Genomic DNA, 26515 nt, shown 5'->3' with positions numbered 1-26515 from the left:
ATTTAGAAGTAATAAAATTAAAATAAAACATTGAAAATAAAAAGAATATTTTTTTCTCATAGTATTACTTAGTTAAAAAGTCTTATAAGTACGCTTGTTAAGAAGAAAATAATAAATTCTTTTTTATTATTAATTTCTTTTAATAATATTCTTAATTAATGCCTTTAAAACATTTGCCAACAAAAATAACCATAACAAATGTATTGTAATGAGGAAGTATTGTATGGAAAACAATCAGTGGAAAATTATAGATGATGAATCCTTTTAAATGCAAGGAGATCGAGTTTGGCATTGTTCCATTCCATTTATGCCATCAAATAAATTATATTTTCACGTGTAGTTATATTAATATAAAGTTAATAATTAAAAATTATTAGATAAGAGGATAAGTTTGATTAAATTATTATTTAATAATTTTTAGTTATTAATTTTATATAAAATAACTATAAGTAAGTTTTTGTATTATATATATATATAAAAGTTGATTATGTTATGTATATATTAAAATTAGTTATTAAAATTGTTAATGAATTATAGTTCAAATGATATAGTCAATCTATTTTTATCTAAAAGTTTTGACTTTGAATCTTATTTTTAATTAAAAAATAATTACTAAAATTAAATATTAAAATCAACTATTAATATAAAATATATATTAAAAATAAATTAAATTACACATATTTATATATAAATATTACAAATAGTAATTTTTATATATGTTGAAGTAATTTAATAATTAACTTTTGGTATATATAATTTTTTATGTGAAAATTTAAATTCGTTTTATGAAAAATTTTATAATTAAAATTATTAAATAATAATTTAATTAAATCTGTCAAATTATTTATAAGCTGTAATCTATCACCTGATTTTTTTCAACTATTTATACAACTTTACTGCCTCGCCTAAATGTGTGGAAGCAAACGCGGAATTGATGGTTTGCTAGTACTCTCTCTCATCATTCAAAATCAAAAGCTCATCACAGTCCCAATGAGGAAGAAGCAATCTCCATTCATAATCACCCTCACAACCCTTTTTGTTCTCCTCCTCTCCATCTTCACAGGTACAGCTCAAATCAAAGCAATATGATTCTTAGCTTTACTTGTTGGTTTTCATTTCATTGTTATTGTTATGGAACAGTGGAAGGGGCTAAGAAGACATATGGGGTGGTTGGCAGCAGCAATGGGAATGTGAAATTGTTTGTGTTTGGGGATTCATACGTAGACACTGGCAATTTCATTCACTCGCAGTCTTATAAGCCTCCCTGCGGAATCACATTTCCTGGCCATCCTGGCGGAAGATTTTGCGACGGTCGTGTCCTCACCGATTATCTTGGTAACTGCTATGAAACTTTCTCAACATTAATTATATTTCTGCGTCCTCATTCTTCTTTTTCAATGCTCATAGAAATAGTAAAAACGAGCCCATTTTTCGTTTCCTCTTTCACTCCCTTTAATCAATTAAGTTGCCTTTGTTTTTTCCTTCAAAAAAAAAAAAAATAGTTAATTTTAGAATTTAGAATTATAATTTAAGTTTTATGATTAAAAATTTACGATTTAAAGTCTAAAATTTAAAATAGACATAGTAATCTTTAGAAAAATTAATTAATATTGACTAAAAAATATTAATTACTTTACATTATTCTTTTTCATTCAATGAATTTGAAAATTAATTATATAATAATACATGATTTTAGATGTTTGAATAAAAATTTTATAGTATGAAAATTAAATTCTTTAAATTTATTACATAATTTGTATAATTATAAATTTCTCTCATTTGTATACATAAGTATTTGAGGATAGTTGTTAAAATTGTACTTTTGAATAATATTTTTCCTTTTGTTATTATGGATGATGTCATATTTGCTGCTATAGTATTTTTATAATTAATAATAAAATATGATAATAAACTAAGAAAAAGCGATAAATGATTGTTATTTTTAAATAGATCATTTTACTATCTCATTAGATAAATTATATTATTTTACAATGAAATTAATCTAAGAAATTTTATATTTGATATTTTCCTTTTAATAAATACTCTCATCAAACAAATTAATTTATCATTTATCTGATCTATTGTTTTTAACCTATATATATATATATATATATATATATATATATATATATATATATATATATTAAACAAATAAAATCTCTAATAAATTTTATTATAACACAATTAATTATTCTTAAAATTTTATGTCTACTTCTGCAATATCTCCATCTTCTTTTCATTGTGATGATAACATCAATGATTTCAAGAAGAAAAAGACAACTACGTAATTTAATAAAATTAAACCACTTCTAAAATGTCAAAGTGATGATAAATTAAACGGCAAGATATTGGAATGGCGCCAAAAAAGATTGGGTACTTGCTACGCAAGAAATTCATATGTTACAACTTACAACAAGGATAAATGTGTAAAGAAAAATTAGATTAGGATTCTACTATCATAGATACAGTTTGGGCTGGAAGTGAGCCGAGCTGAGTCGAGTTAGACTAAACTCAAACTCGACTCAATAAAATTGAGCTTGGCTCACGACTCGACTCATTAACAATCGAGCCTTTTTCTTCAACTCAAGCTCGGCTCACCGAAAACTCACGAACTGGTTCAAATAATAGAAATATAAATATATAATCCATAATTCTATATCAATAAATTATAATTTATATATATTTAAAAATTATTTAAAAAAATTAATTTTATATATTATTATCTATAAATAAATTATAAATTTTTTATTTATGTCCTACATCAAAATTATATGTAAAAAATAAATATAAATTTTAAATAATTAAGATAATTAATATATATTACTATTTCATATGTTTATATATAATATTAAAAGTATAGATTAAATGCATATAGAATATGTGTCTTAATATATATAATCGAGTAAGCTTACGAGCTAATAAACTGAGTTTTTCCAAGTTTAAATTCGTCTCATTTAATTTATAAGCTCAATTTCAAGCTCAAACTTGTCTCATTAGCTCACGAGTTTAGCTTATCGAGATATTAACGAGTTGAGCTCGAGCTGGCTTGACTCACTTCTATCCCTAGATTCAGTATCAAAGATTATGTTATATTTCTTGAGCGATATTTTCTTTTTCATCTAAAATAATATACTTTTCTTTAAATCAATGTGTCTTTTTACAAGTATATTTAATTTTATTTAGAATATAGTGTATCTTTTTGGCTCTGAAATTTTTGAAGAATATATAAAAAATATTTCTAATATTTAATTCAATTTAATTTTATTTTTTAAATAAATTTTTACTTTATTCTTTTGTTAAGTTTTTATGGGTAAAATTAGTCAAGATAAATTATTCCACCCTCTTTTGTTAAGTAACCATAGCTCTTCGATTTCGAGGAAAGAATGACAAGAGTGAATCCTTGGGAAGCTGAATCAAAGAACTAATATTCTTGCTATCCAATTCAAGACAATCTCTTATTTAATGACCTTCCACCACCTTTCTTAACACGCCGTGCAAGGTGCAACAACATAAAAAGATTAAGAAAGATTGGAGGTTCAATTTATTAAAATTTATCTCTCATGTGTCTTTAAGGTATATGTTGAAATTATAAAACAAAATTTTTTTTATTAAAAATATAAAAAAATTTAATTTTTTAATAATAATAAATTTATTATGTGTTTTAAAAATAATTTTAAAATTTATTATTTTTATTTAATAATTAATTGATAATATTTAAAGATTAAAAATATCTTATTAAATTATCAAACTAAAAAATTAATTTAATTACTAAAAACATTGAACAAAAATAATAAATTTTAGTAATTTTTGAACTTTTAACTAAAAATACTTAAGATATTATAAACCAAACCAAGCCTACGTGTATGTTACTTGAACTGGATTATTATCCAAAAAATAAATAAGTAACTGGGCTACATGATTAATTGTAGGTGGGCTCATTCAACAATTGTTTTGAATTAATTAAGTTGAGTCCATTTAACGTCTTATTTTTAAAGGTCTAATTTTAGAAAAAAAATCCATCAATTTAAGTCAAATAAATAAATTACGAGTGGAGTATCGTTTTTATCCCTAACGTTTGGAGTAAATTATATTTGTGTCTCTAATGTTTAAATCGTCCTATTTGTATCTCTAACGTTTGTAAAAGTGATTCAATGTTATCCTGCCATCAATTACACATCATGAGCGCTTTAATTTGAGTTTTAAAAACCTCTTCTTAAAGTTAGAATATAAATGTTTGGGATAGAATCGATAATCTACTCCGAAAAATAGCTCATCAAGTATTGAAACTAATTCCTACAACATTTATATAATTCACTTTTCCAAGGATATAATTGAATCTAAACACAAATAGTGGATATAATATTAAAATCGACCACATCCAAGTGAGACCTAATTGAGAATGAATACATTCAAGTGACAATAATTGAAAAATATAATCTGATTTGTTAGTATAATTAATAGTAGGATAATATTGAATTACTTTTATAAACGTTAAGGATACAAATAGGATGATTTTAATGTTAGAGACACAAATAGGACTTACCCCAAACGTTAGGGATAAAAATGATACTTTACTCATAAATTAACCTGAAGACTGATCGAGAGAAAGAGATTAAATTAAAGATCTATATTATTCTTGGTGTGAAGTATATAAAATTGAATTATACTTTAGTATCTCATTTTTTCTTTTACAAAGTCAGAAGTGAGATTCGAATCTGCAACTTCTAAGTGAGTATGGAGAGATTATTTCATTTAAGTTATAACTCGTTGGCTATTTTAGTATCTCATTTAATTTAAGATAAATATGAAATAAAATAACAATATTTACTAAAATACCCTTAATTATTAAAAAAAATTGTTATAATTTTAGTCTTTATCTAAAAAATTTTAGTCTTTTGTGTCCTTATATCCTGAAAATACTAAAAAGATTGAGATTTTGTGACCTAAGACTGAAATTTTAATTTTAATTTTTGACCATCAAACATATATTGAATTTCAGTTTTCAGAAACAAACATTACCAACAGAGATGCGGCGGCTAGAGAAGATGATAAAGAATGAGAGAGAATGTGAAAATGATGATGAAATTATAAAGAAATCATTTTAAAAATAATCATATTACTTAAACACAAAAAATTATCTATTAATATAGAATATACTAAAATATAAAATATATATTAAAAATTATTTAAATAATATATATTTATATATAAATATATAATAACCGATTTAATAATTGATGTAAATTATATTCATAATAATATTTTTGTTTTGGATTAATTTATGTTGATTGATTTTGACCATAAAAAAATTTAATAATTAATAAAATTAAAATTTATTTTAAATATTAAAGTTAAAATAAAATTATATATAATATTTTAAAATTTTTAATATATATATATATATATATATATATATATATATATATATATTACCTTTTTATATATTTTCGTTGTTTCTTGTGTAGTGTTTTCATATCATTACGTTCCATGTAGCTTTGTACCTGAAAATTGATTCACCCATACCAAACGCGTATAGAAATGCATCAAACATTCAAAATGGAATTAACTTTGCCTATGGAGGAACTGGAGTATTTGATACCCATATTGATGGACCAAATTTGACTGCACAAATCAACACATTTGAGCAGCTAATTCAACAAAATCTCTACACCAAAACAGACCTTCAATCCTCCTTAGCTCTTGTCAACGCCGGTGGTAATGATTATACCGCACATATACAACATGGCAGCTTCCTTGTAAGTACTAATTTTGTCTACCAATAACTATAATTTTTTTATTTGTTTTTTGTGTCTAACTATTATTTTTTTTAAACAACCATATTGTATGTATACAACAAATTAATCATCCATATAAAATACATTAGAAAAAATATTAGGAGGCATCAGAATTTATTATTTTTAATCATCATTTAGTCATCAACTCAATTTCTTTAGTCTAATAACCCAACAATATATTTTATCACATATCTATAAACATTAATAGCTAATTGATGGCTAAAAATAATAAATTCTGACTCTCTAGCATTCTTCTTAAAATATAAAATACACATTAAAATAATGAGTTAATCAACATATATATTATATATCAACCATGTTACGTATAAACTAAAATCAACTACCAAAATTAGTTATTAGTATAAAATACATATTAAAATACAAAATACATATTAAAAATAAATTAAACAATATATATATAGTGATTGATTTTAGTAAATAATTTTAATATATAAATAATATTTTTGGTTATTTATAATATTAAGAAGACAAAAAATAGTTAAAATTTTATCTTATTTAATAATTAATAAATATTAAATAAAATAAATTTAAATTTTTTATTATTACTAAATATTTTTTTATTATATACAAATATAATAATTAATTTGATAATTAATTTTTAATGTAGACGTATATATTTATAAATATTGTTTATGTTGAGTTGACGATATTATTCTTAAAGAAGTGTTGTTTGGGATGTGTAGGACATACCAAAATTCACTAAATCCCTTGTGGAGCAACTGGCAAGAGATATTAAACGAATCCAAAGCTTGGGAGTGGGGAAAGTGGCAGTGTCGCTATTACAACCAATGGGGTGTTTGCCTGTGATAACTGTCATAGATATGCATATGAATTGCATTGACCTTGTTAACAAAGTCTCCCAAAACCACAACCAACTGTTGAATGATGCGATCAAACAGTTCAACACTCAAGCTGGTAAAACCGTTTTGGTAACACTAGACCTCTACAACGCTTTCCTCTCCGCAATTGATACAATGAACAAAGCACACGATAGTATGTTCTCTCTCATTCCCTTTGATGATTGTAACTAACACTTGATAACTTTAGGCTCTCCAATGACTAACAATCATATTGCTTATTGATATAATGGTTAAAAAAGATATTATATGTTATTTTATAATCAAATTCATTCAAGTCTTTTTTTTTTTATGTCCATCTTTTTTTTCTTCAATTAAAATTTCTAATTATTAATCTTTAAACTGTTGGACCGACTTGGTTAAATTTGATTATCAAAATGAATTAGTCGTATAATATTATCGAAAACTTAAATATGTTAATGTATAACTATATACTTCTTTTTTTACCTCTCCTCATTATTATGTATAGGAAACTCAAGCCTGATGAATCCATTGGAGGAGTGCTGTGTGGCAAACATGGGACATGAATGTGGGGATGTGGATGATAAAGGAGCAAAACAATATAAAGTATGTCAAAATCCTAATCTTGCATTCTTCTGGGACACCGTTCACCCGTCACAAAACGGTTGGAACGCAATCTTCACTTTGTTGCAACCTTCAATAGCCCAATTCACTCTACCGTAAAAACTTGGTGTCATATATGGAATTCTATTCTGTTTTTGCTTTTAAGTTTAGAATCCTCATCAGCTGCACTGTAAAATCCTAAACTAGAATATGGTTTAGTTACTAATTTATAATAATGTTTGAGAGATAATAAAATTTTAGATATTTGTTATATATGTTTTGTCGATTTTTAGCAAATCGATGGTGGTTCGATATCTAGTGGTCTAGGAGCGAAACCTACTCCTCTTTGCAAGTACCAGTTTTCTAAAAGTGCATCAAAGTGTATTCGATTAAACAGATATTGGGAATAAAGATAAAATAAAATTTATAAATCAATAAAAGAAACAAAAAGGAAAGTTTTCAAAAAAAAAAGTGCTGAAAATGGAAATGTTTGCGTTGAAAATAAAAGAAAGCGGTAAAGTGCCTTCGACTGGGTCAAAGGACTTTGGCATAAAAATCTAAAATGCAGAAATATAAATTGAACAATGAAGATAAAGAATACTTGAAAGATAAATTTGTTTGAAAAATAAAGTTTGCAAGAAGATAAATTGACAGAATGAAAACATGGAAGGAACCCTACAGAAAAAGTTACTCGATCGCAGACCCAGGAATTCTCTGGGATGTGAGTGTGCTTGAGTGTTTTTCTGAGTTAAAGTTCTAACCCTTATTCCCTAAAACCTCCTAGTATTTATAATCTACTTTTTTTGTAACGGACAACTAATTACAATTAATTACAAAATCACAGTCTTGAATGCATACTCTTTGGTAACCGTATAAACATTTTCCATGATTTTCTCGCATGACGAAAGCCTCTAACTTCTCCACTACCATAACTGCTCGATCTACTTATTCGAATATCTTGTTCGATTGTCTGTCTCGAAAATCTTGTTCGATTCAGCCTATTCGATTTAATAAAGTAAATGTAATCGAATCCGCATCGATTACCTCTAGCCCACGCTTGCGCGTATATCTTTTCGAAAACCGTTTGAATTCTTCGATTTTTTCATCACTTCGAACTACCTCGCCTTAATCGAAAAATATTTTTCGATCAACAAATTGCCCCCTTGGATTAATGTGTTTGCATTCGATAACATTATTGGAAGATAAAACACTTAATCCAAATTCAAATTCAAATTCAAATTTCAATCCCTTAAATCAGCAATAATTACCATTTAACCTCTCCATTAATGCTAATCTACTCAACATGTTTTCTGAGACTTACGCTTTCTCTTTCCACCACTTCACCTTCTTTGCGAAGTTACCTCTTTTGTATTCCTCCTGTAATAACGACTATAGTAACACTTTAAATTCATCATTCTCGCCCTTGTTCAAATTTTTCTCGAACCCTTGCTCTCCGAATTCCTCCCGTGTTACCCTAAACTTTCAAAACTTCCTTCTTCTCTGTTCTGCAATGGCTACTTCCTCTTCCCGTGCTGCTGCCCAAGACAAGGGTAAAGGTCACATGGTTGCGCCACCAACTCCACCAGCCCTCAATATACTGAATCAAGTCAATGATGAAGTCATTGATGACCCACAACTTCAAACTAATGATACCAGAATCTTAATCCTTTTCATAGTAGGGGGAGATATCCACTGTTTCCTCGGGCCCGTCGAATCCCTGGAGAGGGCAAACAAGAAAACATCTTTCTTCCCCAGTGCACGAGGGAAAGATTTGTTAATTAACCAAACCTTTGATATCTCCCTCTTCATCAATCAGAAACCTTTCAGGAATAATCCAAAAATTAATCTTCGAGTGTCTGATTTTACAGCTTGGTATCAACGCCTCGCCCCGACAAAGACTACTGACTGGGGGGCTCTGGGGATCCAAGAACTGTTACGGCTTTCCCATTTCTCACCTTCAACGCTCCCCTAAATGATTGGAGCTGTGACTTGTTTTTGGAACCGGACAACCAACAACTTCCACCTTCCTTGTGGAATGATTGGTATGTCTCTTTTAAATGTAGTCGCTATCACAGGGCTTCCAATAAATTTTTCAGATTGTACTCCTAATATGCAACCTGAGCGCCACTACAATATTGTCTTATCCACTTCTTACAGTGAGTTCATTGCCAAAAACATGGGTGCAGAAGGCACTTCTGTTACAGATGATGAGCATGTAGCCTTCCTATTCTATTGGCTGAATGCAATCATTTTCTGTTCTCGAAGCGTTTAGATGTCAAAATTTTTTCTTCCCTTGTTTGCTCTACTTCATGAAGGGAAAGCTCTCAATTTGGCCAAACTTCTCCTAGGGCATATCTTTGAAGAACTCGGCCAATTTATACATTGCCTCCGAGACAACTGTATGATTAGTACAAGTGGCCCTCTCTGGCTCCTCCAACTATGGCTTAATGCCATTTTCAAAAATTTCATGACAAAGCCTAGAGGAGGTGGTACTGATAAATAACACATCGAAGACTTTCGATTAGCTGATTACAAGCCCAACTTCCCAAATACACAAACGGATGAAGACCGATTCTGGGCTGTTTTTTCTCTCTTCCACTCTTGTAAAGATTTCTACAATGACAACCTCAATTTTACTCCTTTTATGCGTTGAAATTGTGGTCCCGCTTGGCTTGATCATTTACTCTTCCCAAATGATACTGAAGAAAACGAACTTGCCAATCGTAATTGGGCAAATTTACTAGCTGTCCAAATAATTTCTACAGGGCTACCTCAACACAAAAAAGAAAGGTTTGATGGTTATCAGTGGCTAAGAGAAGGGGGGTTGAATCTTAGCCCCCTTTTTGCTTGATAATACTTGCTGGCCTTTGAAACCACTTCTGGAAACTTTTTGTCTTTTTATCTCGTAACTGGCCACGAGACTTTTTCTTTTGTCTCGTCCCCAACCACGAGACTTTTCTTTTTGTCTCGTCAGTCAGCACGAGATATTTTCAGTTTTATCTCCTGGGCAGCAGAAATAGAAATGGAGTAGAAGAAAGAGAGAATTACACCAAGATATATCCTGGTTCAGCTGCTAAGTGCAAGGCAGCCTACATCCAGTCTCCATCACAATAATGATGAAATTTCACTATAATCATCCTTGATTAATTACTAACACCAATTCTCCCTAGGAACTACCCTTCCTATCCGGGACAAGTTCAGAATCTAAACCCAAACTGAACTTGACTTGGTCGCAGCCAAGCTTTCAACTGTAAAGTGCTAACCCAACTTACAAGGGGATTCCCACAGAATCATGAAACACAACACAGATGTACAAAGGAACTCTAAGGACATCTATGACTTTTTCTTTTAATTTTGTACTCTTTGCCTTTTTTCGCTCTATGGCTTTTTCATACAAACCTCACTGTTTGCCTTTTTCCATGAGACTCAAGACATGACAAAATTAAACAGAAAAATTACAAAATGAGAACATTGAAGGAGAAGAAATTATGTTAGCTTAGGTAGCTCTGAGAATCCTATGCTTTGCACTCTCACTCTTTCTCCTTGAATCAAACCCTAACTGTTCACCCTTACTTATAGGGAGAAGCCTTCAAGGTTGAAACCAAACAAACCAAGCCAATCTTCTTCTTCTTCAAGTCAGAACCGGTTCGGCCAGAGAAAGAGAAGAGATAACTCATGCAAAACCCAACATGCAATTACCTCTAGTCCTTCCTTGGTCACTACTCTTCATCAATCCGAGCCCTTCATCCTTTCCTTGCTCTCCAAGATGAACTTCTGGCCCTTGATGTTTCATGATAATGATAGCTTCATCTGCTCGAATCTCTGCCTCTTCCATCACATAGCCACTGTAGCTACCTCCTGTGGTGGTTGAGCAGAATCAGAGACAAGCCATCCTCTCCAAGGATCTTCTCCTTGCTGGCCGAGATCTTCTTCTTTCTTTTTGGATATGAAGAGCTCGAGATTACCTCACCAAATCTTACCATTCTTGATGAGAATCTCATCCACTACATATTTTTAGTTTACTTTTTCTTGCCATCATTGTGATGGTCTTTCGACGTGCATCTCCTTCCCTTCGGTGAAAAGCTTTTTCTTCCATGGTTTGCTGTGTAATGACCGAATAGAGAAGAAAGAAATGAGAGAGAGAAAAGAAAAGCTATTAATTAATAAAACAAAGAAAGAGTGTAAAAGTGAATTAATCTTCCCACTCTCTTTGCTGAGTAGCGTGTAGCTAGATGCAATCAATCATGTCAATCACATTTTCTCTCTCATGGTTCCCAATGCATTAACTTCACTTTAATGAAATTTGAATTCCACCATTTGGTAAAAGGTTGAGATCTGTTGGAAGCAAAAATTTGCTTTCCCTTAATATGTTTCGGACCAAGCATTGGATTTTTGGTTTAATATGGGCTTAATGATGAAATTCATAGAAACTGGCTCAATTAAACAATTCAGCCACCATTTATTTCCTATAAGGCTAAATTTTGATTTCATACTGGGCTTTGGTTTTCCTTTTATATTCGGCCCAAGAAACAAAAATTATTTCAGCCATGGTCTCATCAATTTAATATTAAAACTAAAAAACTGGTCCAATATAAACCTGCATTGTAAAATTATTCAATCAACATATGAAAATTAAGATCAAAATAATAATCTTGAAATTAATCACATTTATAATGTTTGATCATTACTTAAATTAAAACTAGAGTTTTCCAAACTCATCAATCTCCCCCTTGATGACAAACATTATAAAAATTGAAATGGAAAGAAATTTAAGATTTGAGTAAAGAATACTCCCTTTGAATATTTGAATTTTTTTCCCTTTCTAATTGTCATATGGCTCCCCCTTGATGTATGCTTATTTTACCAAGGGAAGCTTCATACCTGTAACAATTTTTATCAAGCGTAAGGCAACAATGTTATTCAACATATTCAGTATACAATGTTGAATGGCTTGATTTATGAGCAGAAATGAATGATAATCAAAACTCATTTGTTATCAATAATTTGATTTTCTGCTCAAACTTTCACACAAAAAATCTGTTATAAAAACATTTTCCAATCATCTCATCAGAACAAGTTATTCATAACCAACAAATATTGTTAAACAGGCAAGGTTATCTCAAAACATAGCAGTTATGTACATGTCTCAAATTAAAGGAACTGCCAAAAATAAACCCAAAATAGCCATCATTATATCAAGGTAAAACAAAATATATCACAATTATAATCAACCAAACATTTTACCAAGATAAACAACATTCAACTGCAGCAATCACAGGATAAAACAAATGCATTATCAACATGCATTATCAAGCATCAGCTGTATCATTTTAACAAGGGTGATCATGAATTCTTAAAAGAATTTCATCTCCTGTTTTCCATTTTCAATTTTCAGAACCAATTCCTCCCCCTTTTGGCATCAAGGGGCACCTGCAAAAAGAATATGACATAGCAAACATAATATCCAAAATATTTCCAGAAGTGTCCACAGAGTATCACAGAGTTATAGTACTAACAGCAACAAGCCAAAACAGAGTATCAAATTGAGCCTAAGTGTGCCAATATCAAACAGTAAATAGAAGTTTAATCATCAGAGAGATGAAAATCAGATGCTTCAGCCCCTTCTTCACTTGCATTTTCTGGATCCTCATCAAGACTTTCTAGCATCAAACTGACTTTATCTTTGCATCTTCCCCAAGCTTTCTCATTTTCATACGCTAACTTGCGTCCTGCTTTATGGAATTGTATCAGGAGTTCTGACATATTTGAAAATTCAGTGAGAATTTCCCTAATGGATTCGGTTGCCTTGGAAGATTCGGGCCAACTCTCATAGTCGCTCTCCGAAGCCCCAGATTTCTTGCCCTTTGTTCCCTTAACCGCTCCACCTCCCTTAATCATTGACACTTTGTTCTCTATAGTCTCATTCAAAAGGTCAACTTTAAAGTATTCAAAGATGCTGGTTAAGAACATACCATAGGGCAGATTTGCCTTTTTGGTGCTCTTTACCGAATCCCACATATGACGGATCATAAGATAACCAAAAGATATTGGAGTAGATGTAACAAGTGCAAAGATGATTAGAGAATCAGAAAGTGTTACTCTATTGTGGGAGCCACTTTGAGGAGTCAGAATATGTGTGATAATCCTGTGAAGCAAGGAGTTGGTTGGTCCGAGAGCTTTGTGGGTAGGAGTAGTGCCATCCAAGCCAGAGAGATTCTCACAGATGTGTTGGAGAACAACCTTGTAGGGAACGCCGACCTGTGAGTCCCACTTTTTGGCCATGTATGCTCGCGGCCCTTCCTCCTTGTAGCCCAAGGCCGTCCCAATGGTGGCAGTATCAAGAGTGATGTGAACTCTCTTCACATATGAATGTATGGTACCATCTATAAATCTCATGTTGGCGTAGAACTCTCGAACTAGACCTGGGTAAACTGGCTTCTGGATGTGAAGCAGAGGAGTCCATTGAAGCAGTTCAAAAAGAGGAGATACATTTATCCCCTTGTTGGTGAGAGAGTCCAGGTTGACAAGGTAGGTTGCACAGAGATGACGCTTTTCTAGGACTTCTTTATGGAATTCATATGAAGCGCAGGAATTGAATCGGGCAGGGTCATAGTGAGAGTATATCTTGCTGAATTTGTTCTTGAAGTCCAAAGATTCCAGGTTTGCAGGTTCCTTGGTGTTGTGCAGAGCAAATCCTTTTGATTTCTGGCCACTCTTCCTGGGTGTGGCTTTCTTCTGTGGAGATGGTGGTGGAGACGGAATAGGTGATGTGTGAGACTCTTCCTCTTTCTCCACGGGAACTCTCTCTTTCTTCTTCCTTGAAGAAGTTTTTGTAGCTATGACCTTCCTACGCATGGTGTCTGTTTGCTTTGAGGGAGGTGAGGGAGAAGATGATGATGTAGAGTGAATATAGATGTGGGTATGAGATTGTGGAGTGGACGGTTTTTGAGAGAAGAGAATGAGTTCGCTTTTCCTAGGAGCAGTTTTCTTTTTCATGGTAGTGAAAATGGAGAAGTGGGATATGAAGGGGTTGAGTAGAAACTGAATAGAATGAGGGAGGAGGGAGGTTAGAGAAGCAATAAATGTGGAGTGGATAGAAAATTGAGGGGAATTAAATGTCGATTAAGTGGCGGTTAATACCTAAGGAGTTTCTCCTTTTTATTTGAAATAAATTGAAAGGTGGTTTCCTAGAATCAAGGGATTAGGTGAAGAGAAGGATTTGATTTGACAATAACCACTTCCAATAAGATTTGATGAGACAACAAAAAGATATTTTGATTTTCAGAGAGAGAAACTAACAAAACAGTCAGAATGGGTTCAAGAGAATTTGGTGGGGCCCATGAGAATTAATTTTTGGCACTGTCTCCCCTTTGATCACAGCCCTTCCAACACTTTTATTTTTATCTCGTCCATTCCTACGAGACAAAACTGAGCAGAATCAATATTTCACAAGTTATCAATAGAACTTAAATCAAGCATTCCCAAACTTTTTCTCAAGGTGCAGAATCTGTCTTCACAGAGGGGTTTTGTAAAAATATCAGCAAGTTGGTCTTCAGATTTTACAAATTGAATATCAATAGTACCCTTTTGCACATGTTCTCTAATGAAATGATATTTTATCTCAATGTGCTTGGTTCTTGAGTGCAAAACAGGATTTTTTGAGATGTTAATAGCACTCATATTATCACAAAATAAGGGTATACTATTGATCTTTAACTTGTAATCTTCCAACTGTGTTTTTAACCAAATTAATTGAGAACAACATGCAGATGCGGAAATATATTCAGCTTCAGCCGTGGATAGAGCCATTGTGGCTTATTTTTTGCTTGACCACATGTTGAGTGAACTTCCAAGGAAGCAACACATGCCGGATGTGCTCCGTCTATCCACTCTATCTCCCGCATAATCTGCATCACAAAACCCTACTGCACAAAAGTCATCAGATTTAGAATACCACAAGCCATAATCACTAGTTTCCTTAATGTATCTAATGATGCGCTTAACGACCGAAAGATGGGATTCTTTTGGGTGAGATTAAAATCTTGAACATACACCCATACTTTGAACAATGTCCGGTCTAGAAGAAGTAAGGTACATGAGTGACCCTATCATTCCTCTATACCTTGTTTCATCCACATCTTTGCCATCATCATCCTTTTCAAGTTTTGTGTTAGGATGCATTGGTGTACCCATTGGTTTGGAACTTTCTAGGCCAAACTTTTTGATAAGTTCTTTTGCATACTTTTCTTGGTGAATAAAAGTACCACTAAGAGTTTGTTTAATTTGGAGGCCAAGAAAGAAAGTTAGCTCTCCCATTAAACTCATCTCAAACTCACTAGTCATGAGTTTTCCAAACTCTTCACACAAGGACTCATTGGCCGAACCAAAAACAATGTCATCCACATAAACTTGAACAAGGAGAATATCATCATTAGATGCTTTAATGAATAAAGTAGTGTCGGTGGTACCCCTTTGAAATTGATTTTCCAACAAGAAGGCACTAAGCATTTCATACCAAGCTCTTGGAGCTTGTCTAAGACCATAAAGAGCCTTAGATAGTTTAAAAACATGATTTGGGAAATTTTTATGTTCGAAATCGGGGGGTTGTGCCACATACACTTCTCTATCAATAAATCCATTAAGGAAAGCACATTTAACATCCATTTGAAACATTTTGAAACCCTTATGGGCAGCATAGGCAAGAAGCAATCTAATTGCTTCCATTCTAGCTACCGGAGCAAAAGACTCATCAAAATCTATACCCTCTTCTTGATCGTAACCTTGGGCCACTAATCTAGCCTTGTTACGAACAACTTGTCCATCCTCACCAAGTTTATTTTTAAACACCCACTTAGTACCCGTAACTTTCTTACCATCCGGATGAGGTACTAGTGTCCAAACCTCATTCTTGTCGAATTGAGCAAGCTCTTCTTGCATTGCTTTGACCCATGATGGATCCTCAAGAGCTTGTTTGACATTATTGGGCTCCATATGTGACAAGAGGGAAAAATTGCTTGGTTCGGATTGCCTTTTGGTTGAGGATCTTGTTGTTACACCTTGAGAGGGATCACCAATTATAAAGTCATGAGGATAACCCCTCATAGACTTCCATTCTCTAGGCTTCTGAAGTGGTGTTGAGCTTTGATGAGTTTCTGGTGGTCTCACTGTTTCAGTTTCTCGTGTCTGCTCAGGAGACAAAATGGAAATATCCCCTTTAATCTGACGAGACAAAACTGGACTGGCAGATTCTTCATTTTGAGCAGATTTGGGATTTTCTTTACTTATTCCAGCCTCTTCACAATCTGAATCATTATCTATCACAGTACTGGGAATTAAATTAGAATCACAAAAAGTAACATGTATGGATTTCTCTATGGTTCTATGTTCTTTGAGATAAACCCTATAAGCCTTGCTTGTGGTGGAGTATCCAACAAACATTCCTTCATAGGATTTTGGATCAAATTTTCCAAGATTTTCTTTATTGTTAAGTACAAAACATTTTCATCCAAAAACATGAAAATACTTAAGATTTGGAGGGGTTCCTTTCCATAGCTCATAAGGGGGTTTTCTTCAACCCTTTTCTAATAATTGTCCTATTTAAAATGTAACAAGCTGTATTTACAGCTTTAGCCCATAAAAATTTAGGAGTCTCATTCTCACAAAGCATGGCCCTAGTCATCTCTTGAAGGCTTCTATTCCTTCTCTCAACCACCCCATTTTGTTGAGGGGTTCTAGGACATGAAAAGTTATGAGAAATCCCAAAGTCATCACAGAATTTTTTAAAATCTTGGTTTTTAAATTCTCTTCTGTGATCACTTCTCAAATGAGCAATTTTTAAATCTTTTTCATTTTGAATTTTCTTGCAAAGAATTGAAAAGGCATGAAAAGCATCATTTTTATGAGCAAGAAAAAGTACCCAACCAAATCTAGAGTAATCATCTACCACCACAAGACCATAGTGTTTACCTCCTAAACTTTGAGTTCTTGTTGGACCAAAAAGATTAATGTGTAACATCTCTAATGGCCTTTTGGTTGAGATTTCATCTTTTGGTTTAAAAGAGGATTTTACTTGTTTGCCCAATTGGCAAGCATCACAAGTAAGATCCTTATCAAATTTGATATTTGGAATTCCTCTAACCAAATTTTTCTTAACTAGCTTAGAAATTTCATACATGCTAGCATGACCCAACTTTCTATGCCATAGCCATTTTTCAGATTCAAGAGAAGTAAAACATATTACATTTTGTTCTTTCAAGTCCTCAAGAGTTAATCCATACACATTATTGCACCTTTTAGCTTCAAATAAAATATCTCCAGTTTTCTCACAAACAACCAAACACACAAACTTCCTAAAAATAACTTCAAAACCAAAATCACACAATTGGCTAACACTAAGTAAATTATGTTTCAAACTATTTACAAGAAGAACATCATTTATACAAGATGAAAAGCTTTTACCAACTTTCCCAACAGCCACTATTTTTCCTTTTGCATCATCACCAAAAGTGACAAGTCCTCCATCATATTCATCAAGCTTTATGAAGAAGGTTGTCTTTCCGGTCATATGCCTAGAGCATCCGTTGTCCATATACCACATATTCTCCTTCCGTTTGGATGCTAGGCACAGCTGCTCAACATGGTCAGCCATAAGGCATGGTTGAGACTTTGTTTCAGATTCTTCATTGTCTTCAGAGTCATTTTCAAGATCTTTCCATGATGCCATCAGTCCCTTCTTCTTCCCTTTCTTCGGTTTTTCTTCCTTCTTCAACTTAGGGCAGTCAAATTTGAAGTGCCCCATTTTTTTACAGTTGTAGCAAGTCACCTTGCTGAAATCTCTCTTCTGTTTTCTTGAGCTGCCTCCTTTGCCTCTCTCCTTGAGCTTTACCATTTTCCTGAATTTTTTTGCAAACAACACAAATTCATTTTCAGATGAGTTATCACTGGATTCATCATCCAGAGGGTTAGTGACAGATGAAAAAGCTATTCCTTTCTTTTTTGAATCTTTTTTCAAATAGGTGTTTTCAAAAGTAAGTAAATTTTCTCTCAAATCATCATAAGTCATAGAGTCAAGACCACTACTCTCAGAGATAATTAAAGCTTTTGTTTCCCACTCTTTTGTGAGACATCTCAACACTCTTCTCACTAGCACAGATTCAGGATACTTGATTCCCATAGCATCCAAGCCAACAATAATGGTGTTGAAGCGCTCAAACAGCTCATCAATGGATTCTCCTTTCTTCATTGCAAACATTTCATATTCTCTATTTAACATATTTATCCTGGTCTTCTTCACAATGGTTGTTCCTTCATGAGTAACTAGGAGTTTGTCCCAGATTTCCTTTGCTGTTGCACAACGTGATACCCGTCGGTATTCCTCAAAGCTGATAGCATAATTTAGCAGATTGATAGCCTTGGCGTTGGGTTCAACCTTCTTTCTATCTTCTTCGGTCCAGCTTGCTTCTGGTTTAGGAGTGACAACTCCTTCGGCACTCGTTACGGTTGGATATTGGGGACCTTCCAGGATTATCTTCCAAAGTCTGTAGTCCACTGCTTGCACAAAGATCTTCATCCTCTCCTTCCAATAGGTGTAATTTTTCCCATTGAAAAGAGGAGGTCGGTTGCTTGATTGTCCTTTGGTTAGATTGTAGGACACCAGATTTGAGCCACTGTTTTCTGCCATTCGGATCTTTACTCCAAGCTGCAAAGCTTGATCTCTTTGAGACCAAGCTCTGATACCAATTAATGGTTATCAGTGGCTAAGAGAAGGGGGGTTAATCTTAGCCCCTTTTTTGCTTTATAATACTTGCTGGCCTTTGAAACCACTTCTGGAAACTTTTTGTCTTTTTATCTCGTAACTGGCCACGAGACCTTTTCTTTTGTCTCGTCTCCAGCCACGAGACTTTTTTTTTGTCTCGTCAGTCATCACGAGATATTTTCAGTTTTATCTCCTGGGCAGCAGAAACAGAAATGGAGTAGAAGAAAGAGAGCATTACACCAAGATATATCCTGGTTCAGCTGCAAGTGCAAGGCAGCCTACATCCAGTCTCCATCACAATAATGATGGAATTTTACTATAATCATCCTTGATTATAAACACCAATTCTCCCTAGGAACTACCCTTCCTATCCGGGACAAGTCCAGAATCTAAACCCAAACTGAACTTGACTTGGTCGCAGCCAAGCTTTCAACTGTAAAGTGCTAACCCAACTTACAAGGGGATTCCCACAGAATCATGAAACACAACACAGATGTACAAAGGAACTCTAAGGACATCTATGGCTTTTTCTTTTAATTTTGCACTCTCTGCCTTTTTCCGCTCTATGGCTTTTTCATACAAACCTCACTGTTTGCCTTTTTCCATGAGACTCAAGACATGACAAAATTAAACAAAAAAATTACAAAATGAGAACATTGAAGGAGAAAAAATTCTGTTAGCTTAGGTAGCTCTGAGAATCCTATGCTTTGCACTCTCACTCTTTCTCCTTGAATCAAACCCTGACTGTTCACCCTTACTTATAGGGAGAAGCCTTCAAGGTTGAAACCAAACAAACCAAGCCAATCTTCTTCTTCTTCTTCAAGTCAGAACCGGTTCGGCCAGAGAGAGAGAAGAGATAACTCATGCAAAACCCAACATGCAATTACCTCTAGTCCTTCCTTGGTCACCACTCTTCATCAATCCGAGCCCTTCATCCTTTCCTTGCTCTCCAAGATGAACTTTTGGCCCTTGATATTTCATGATGATGATAGCTTCATCTGCTCCAATCTCTGCCTCTTCCATCACGTAGCCACTGTAGCTACCTCCTGTGGTGGTTGAGCAGAATCAGAGACAAGCCATCCTCTCCAAGGATCTTCTCCTTGCTGGCCGAGATCTTTTTCTTTCTTTTTGGGTATGAAGAGCTCGAGATTACCTCACCAAATCTTATCATTCTTGGTGAGAATCTCAGCCACTACATATTTTTAGTTTGCTTTTTCTTACCATCATTGTGATTGTCTTTCGACGTGCATCTCCTTCCCTTCGGTGAAAAGCTTTTTCTTCCATGGTTTGATGTGTAATGACCGAATAGAGAAGAAAGAAATGAGAGAGAGAAAAGAAAAGCTATTAATTAATGAAACAAAGAAAGAGTGTAAAAGTGAATTAATCTTCCCACTCTCTTTGCTGAGTAGTGTGTAGCTAGATGCAATCAATCATGTCAATCACCATGGTTGTCAAACTCGCGAGTTAACTCGTAAACTCATACAAGTATACGAGTTTAGGTAGTGGAATCGAGTTGACTCAGACACAAACTCGTTTCTGGGTAGACTCGGGTTGACTCGGCTAGACTCGGATAAAATCGCTCAAACTCGCGAGTTTGATAACGAGTCAGCGAGTTTAAATTCATTGCCCATTTTTGCCAAAACGGCGTCGTTTTGGCCCAGAAAAAAAACCTACATCTAACCTCCATTTTCGTAACCCTAATTTGAAACCATCATCAGTCCCTCATGGCCTCACACTCCAGTGACACCACCAAGCCCTCACGGCCGGCCTCCCTCCTCACTCTCTTCTTCTAATCGCCACCATCTACTGGCGCCGTTGTCTTCGCCGCCATGCAGAGGCCAGACGGATCCCTCATCCGTCGCCTTTTCGCCTCCCCTCGCCTCATCCCTCATCCCCCACCGCTCACCCCATGCAGAGTCGCAGAGCCCACTAGGTCACGACCACGCAGTGAAGGACCACCACGCAGAGGCCACGCAGAGTCGCAGTCTCGCAGAGCCCACCACCACCGCCCCTGTTCTGTCCTTGTCGGAAGTCGCACTCCTCCCTCCGTGTTCTGCTTCACTGCGTTTGCTTCAATTCTGCCGATCTCCAAGGTAATTTTGTTAAACTAATTCAAATGCTAACAATTTTGGTATCAATTATTCAATTCTGCAATTTTATTAAGGCCCTGATCTGCGTTTGATATGTTGAAAAAAAGAAATTAAACTGTTGTTGCGTCAATAAGTTAGTAAACTGATGCTGCTTGCCTGCTTCTTTGCTTCATGCTTCATGCTTTAGCCTTCATGGTTAAAATGTGTGGATAGTGCTTATGATTAGATTCAGAAGAGAAAACATCATATATATTCAAATGCTATCATTATATATTTTTTCTTTTGTTTTCTGCTTCTGTTATGTACTTATGTAGTTATGTTTAGTTTACTAAAACTCTGAAGTCTGAATTGTTAGTGTTACTGTGTTAGTTTAGTTAGTGTAATTCACATATCAACAATCTCAGAATTTGGCTAAGTTTTTAATTGTAATTTGCAATGTGCTATCCTCCTTATTCTCTTAATCAGCGCTTGTTTAAATGAAAATGTATCTGTTGTGTGATAAGGTGAGTATTGGAGTGATGATTAAGTCTTCTGATGCTAAAAATTTTTCATCCTTTGAACATTATGGTTGTAAGTGTAGTTGAAACCAATGTTAGTTATGAATTTACTTAGTGGATAATCTGAATCTGAATTTGTTATTTGGGTTGTTGATTTTTAGGGATAAAAATACAAAATGTCTGAAAATGTTGGTTCAGGAACAGGGTCTTTGCTTTCTAGTATTCCTAGATGATATTTTAATAGAGGAAGAAGATGAACATGTGAATGATGATGATGATTTTGTTGGCCGTGTTGAACCTGAGCCTGAAAGAAATGATATTTCTGATGAAGATGGTGAAGATGATGATGTTGATGCCATGGAAGATGAAGATATTGGAAGATTTGAGTTTTAGAGTTTATTAGAAATTTAATTGTTGCTTTGTTGTTTTCTTTTGTGTTTTAGTTGTGTCTTATGAACCTTTGATTGTGTAATTGTGTGATTTATGTTGAACTAGATAGATACTTATGAAGAATTTAAATGTGTGATCCAAAGTACTTGTTGTAACTTGTAATTGTAGTATTATGTTAATTTATTATGTGTTTTGATGTTGAAACTGTTAGGTTTGAATGTCTATATCTGAGTAAATATATATATTATACATGATATATATATATTTTTTTTTTATAAAAAATGTATAACAGGTAAACTCGTACGAGTCTACGAGTCGAGTCTAGGTCAGCTCCACGAGTTTACCTAGATTCGCGAGTTTGGCAACCTTGTCAATCACATTTTCTCTCTCATGGTTCCTGATGAGCGGATAATTTATACGCTTTTTGGCATTGTTTTTACATAGTTTTCAGTGTGACTTAGTTAGTTTTTAGTATATTTTTATTAGTTTTTAAATAAAATTCACATTTTTAGACTTTACTATGAGTTTGTGTGTTTTTCTGTGATTGCAGGTAATTTCTGGCTGAAATTGAGGGACTTGAGCAAAAATCAGATTCAGAGGTTGAAGAAGGACTGCAGATGCTGTTGGATTCTAACCTCCTTACACTCAAAGTAGATTTTCTGGAGCTATAGAACTCCAAATAGCGCTCTCTTAATTGCGTTGGAAAGAAGACATCTAGGGATTTCCAACAATATATAATAGTCCATACTTTGATTAAGGATAGATGACGTAAACTGGCTTTGAAAGCCAGTTCCATGCTGCATTCTGGAGTCAAACGCCAGAAACAGGTTGCAAAGTGGAGTTAAACGCCAGAAACAGGTTACAAACTGGCGTTCAACTCCAAGAAAGACCTCTACACGTGTAAAGCTCAATGCTCAGCCCAAGCACACACCAAGTGGGCCCCAGAAGTGGATTTCTGCATCATTTACTCAATTCTGCAAACCCTAGTAACTAGTTTAGTATAAATAGGACTTTTTACTATTATGTTTATATCTTTGGATCATCTTTGATTAGTTTTATGCTATCTTAGACTTTTGTGAGGGCTGGCCATTCGGCCATGCCTGAACATTTATCACTTGTGTATTTTCAACAGTAGAGTTTCTACACACCATAGATTAAGGTGTGGAGCTTTGCTGTTCCTCAAAGATTAATGCAAAGTACTACTGTTTTTCTATTCAATTCAACTTATTCCGCTTCTAAGATATTCATTCGCACTTCAATATGATGGATGTGATGATCGTGATAGTCATCATCATTCTCAACTTATGAACGCGTGCCTGACAACCACTTCCGTTCTACCTTAGATTGAATGGATATCTCTTGGATATCTAATACAGGGGACCGAGTCCGAGTTATTAGTGTCTTCGTGGTATAAGTTAGAACCCATGGACGGCCATTCTTGAGAATCCAAAAAGTTTAAACCTTGTCTGTGGTATTCCGAGTAGGATTCAGGGATTGAATGACTGTGACGAGCTTCAAACTCGCGAGTGATGGGCGTAGTGACAGACGCAAAAGGATCAATGGATCCTATTCCAGTATGATCGAGAACTGACAGATGATTAGCCATGCAATGACAGCGCATTGGACCATTTTCACTGAGAGGACAGGTGGCCATTGACAACGGTGATGCCTAACATACAGCTTGCCATGGAAAGGAGTAGGAAGGATTGGATGAAGACAGCAGGAAAGCAGAGGTTCAGAGAGACGAAAGCATCTCTATACGCTTATCTGAAATTCTCACTAATGAATTACATAAGTACCACTATCCTATTTTATATTTTATTTATCTTTTACTTATCAATTCATAAAATCAGTTGAATCCTCCTGACTGAGATTTACAAGGTGACCATAGCTTGCTTCAAGCCGACAATCTCCGTGGGATCGACCCTTACTCACGTAAGGTTAATTACTTGGACGACCCAGTGCACTTGCTGGTTAGTTGTACGAAGTTGTGAAACAGAATTAAGAACATGAACGTGCGTATTAAGTTTTTGGCGCCGTTGCCGGGGAAGGAATGATCATAATTTCGCACACCAAGTTTTTGGCGCCGTTGCCGGGGATTGTTCGAGTTTGGACAACTGACGGTTCATCTTGTTGCTCAGATTAGGTAACTTTATTTTAATTTTAACCTTTTTGTTTTTACTCTTTTATTTTCGAAAAAAATCCAAAAAAAATTATAAAATCAAAAATATTTTTTGTGTTTCTTGTTTGAGTCTAGAGTCAAGTTTTAAGTTTGGTGTCAATTGCATATTTTTAATTTTCTAAAAAAAATTATTTTCAAAAATTTCATGCATTGCATTCTTCATAATCTTCAAGTTGTTCTTGGCCAGTCTTCTTGTTTGATCTTCATATTTTCTTGTTGTGTGTCTTTTCTTGTTTTTCATATGCATTCTTGAAACATTAATGCCTAAAGAATAAAAATTTTTAAGTTTGGTGTCTTGCATGTTTTCTTTTCTTGAAAATTTTTCAAAAATAAGTTCTTGGTGTTCATCTTGACATTCAAAGTGTTCCTGTGTTCATCTTGACATTCATAGTGTTCTTGCATGCATCACACGTTTTGATCCAAAATTTTCATGCATTGAGTCTTTTTGATGTTTTTCTCTTTCATCATTAAAAATTCAAAAATCAAAAAAATATCTTTCCCTTTTTCACTCATAAAATTTGAAAATTTAAGTTGACTTTTTCAAAAATTTTTAAAATCTAGTTGTTTCTTATGAGTCAAATCAAATTTTCAATTTAAAAATCTTATCTTTTTCAAATCTTTTTCAAAAATCAAATCTTTTTCATTTTTCTTTCATAATTTTTGAAAATTTCAAATTGATTTTCAAAAATCTTTTTCTTATTTTGTTTCATAATTTCAAATCTTTACTAACAATTAATGTGATTGATTCAAAAAAAATATTAAGTTTGTTACTTGCCTAGTAAGAAAGGTTCAATCTTTAAACTCTAGAATCATATCTTTTTAGTTTTTTGTTAGTCAAGTAATCAACTTTAGTTTTCAAAATTAAATCTTTTCAATTCCTTATCATATCTTTTTCAATTTCAATCATATCTTTTTCAAAATCAATTTCAAAATTCTTTCTAACTTCTCCCCTAACCTCTTATCATTTTAAAATTGATTTTCAAATCTTTTTCAATCAATCTTATCTTTTTGTTTCAATAATATCTTTTTCAAAAAACAAATTTCAAATCTCTTTTAATCAATCATATCTTTTTGTTTCAATCATATCTTTTTTAAAACTGCCCAACTAACTCTCTACCTTTAATTTTCGAAAATCCCTTCCCTCTTTTTCAAAATTTCGTTTTAATTAACTAATTGTTTTAATTTTAATTTAATTTAATTTCAATTTTAATTTTCGAATTTTAAATTTAAATTTAAAATATTTTTATTTTATTTTGTTAAATTTTCGAATTCTTCTCTCATCTCTAATCTCCTTCTATTTATTTATTCATCCATTAACACTTCTATCCTCACCCCTGTATTTGGATTCTCATCTTTTCCTTCTTCTATTCTTACTTTCTTCTACTCACATAAAGGAATCTCTATACTGTGACATAGAGGATTCCATATTTTCTTTTCTGCTTTCTTCTTCTTTTTCATATGAGCAGGAACAAGGATAAGAATATTCTTGTTGAAGCTGATCCTGAACCTGAAAGGACTCTGAAGAGGAAGCTAAGGGAAGCTAAAGCACAATTCTCTGGAGAAAATCTGACAGAAATTTTCGAAAAAGAAGACAACATGGCCGAAAATAATAACAATGCAAGGAAGATGCTTGGTGACTTTACTACACCAAATTCCAATTTACATGGAAGAAGCATCTCAATCCCTGCCATTGGAGTAAACAATTTTGAGCTTAAACCTCAATTAGTTTCTCTGATGCAACAGAACTGCAAGTTTCATGGACTTCCATCTAAAGATCCTTTTCAGTTCTTGACTGAATTCTTGCAGATCTGTGATACTGTTAAGACCAATGGGGTTGATCCCGAGGTCTACAGGCTTATGCTTTTCCTGTTTGCTGTAAGAGACAGAGCTAGAATATGGTTGGACTCTCAACCTAAGGATAGCCTGAACTCTTGGGATAAGCTGGTCACGACTTTCTTAGCCAAGTTCTTTCCTCCTCAAAAGCTTAGCAAGCTTAGAGTGGATGTTCAAACCTTCAGACAAAAGGAAGGTGAATCCTTCTATGAAGCTTGGGAGAGATATAAGCAACTGACCAAAAGGTGTCCTTCTGACATGCTTTCAGAATGGACCATCTTGGATATATTCTATGATGGTCTGTCTGAACTATCAAAAATGTCACTGGACCATTCTGCAGGTGGATCCATTCACCTAAAGAAAACGCATGCAGAAGCTCAAGAACTCATTGACATGGTTGCTAATAACCAGTTCATATACACTTCTGAGAGGATTCCTATAAGTAATGGGACGCCTCAGAAGAAGGGAGTTCTTGAAATTGATACTCTGAATGCCATATTGGCTCAGAATAAAATATTGACTCAGCAAGTC

General features: G+C 33.6%; 1 protein-coding gene and 1 non-coding gene across 2 annotated transcripts; one reads left to right on the top strand and one right to left on the bottom strand.

Moving 5' to 3' along the window:
- Positions 1 to 909: 909 nt before the first annotated feature.
- LOC107616973 (GDSL esterase/lipase At5g03610-like) lies at positions 910 to 7492 on the top strand. The gene is made up of 5 exons (XM_016318824.3): positions 910 to 1063; positions 1141 to 1335; positions 5494 to 5756; positions 6500 to 6809; positions 7143 to 7492. Exons 1-5 carry the CDS (start codon positions 910 to 912, stop codon positions 7355 to 7357), a joined length of 1137 nt encoding a protein of 378 aa, XP_016174310.2. The 3' UTR covers positions 7358 to 7492.
- Positions 7493 to 26140: 18648 nt separating this feature from the next.
- LOC148546632 (small nucleolar RNA R71) lies at positions 26141 to 26248 on the bottom strand. The gene has a single exon (XR_015901220.1). It is a non-coding gene; the product is annotated as a small nucleolar RNA R71 (small nucleolar RNA).
- Positions 26249 to 26515: the final 267 nt, after the last annotated feature.

Source organism: Arachis ipaensis, chromosome B9 (genome assembly GCF_059453495.1).
Source record: "Arachis ipaensis isolate K30076 ecotype BB chromosome B9, ASM5945349v1, whole genome shotgun sequence".
In the NCBI taxonomy this organism is placed as follows: domain Eukaryota; kingdom Viridiplantae; phylum Streptophyta; class Magnoliopsida; order Fabales; family Fabaceae; genus Arachis; species Arachis ipaensis.
Note: the sequence above shows the minus strand (reverse complement) of the source record. Positions and strands in the feature narration are given on the sequence as shown.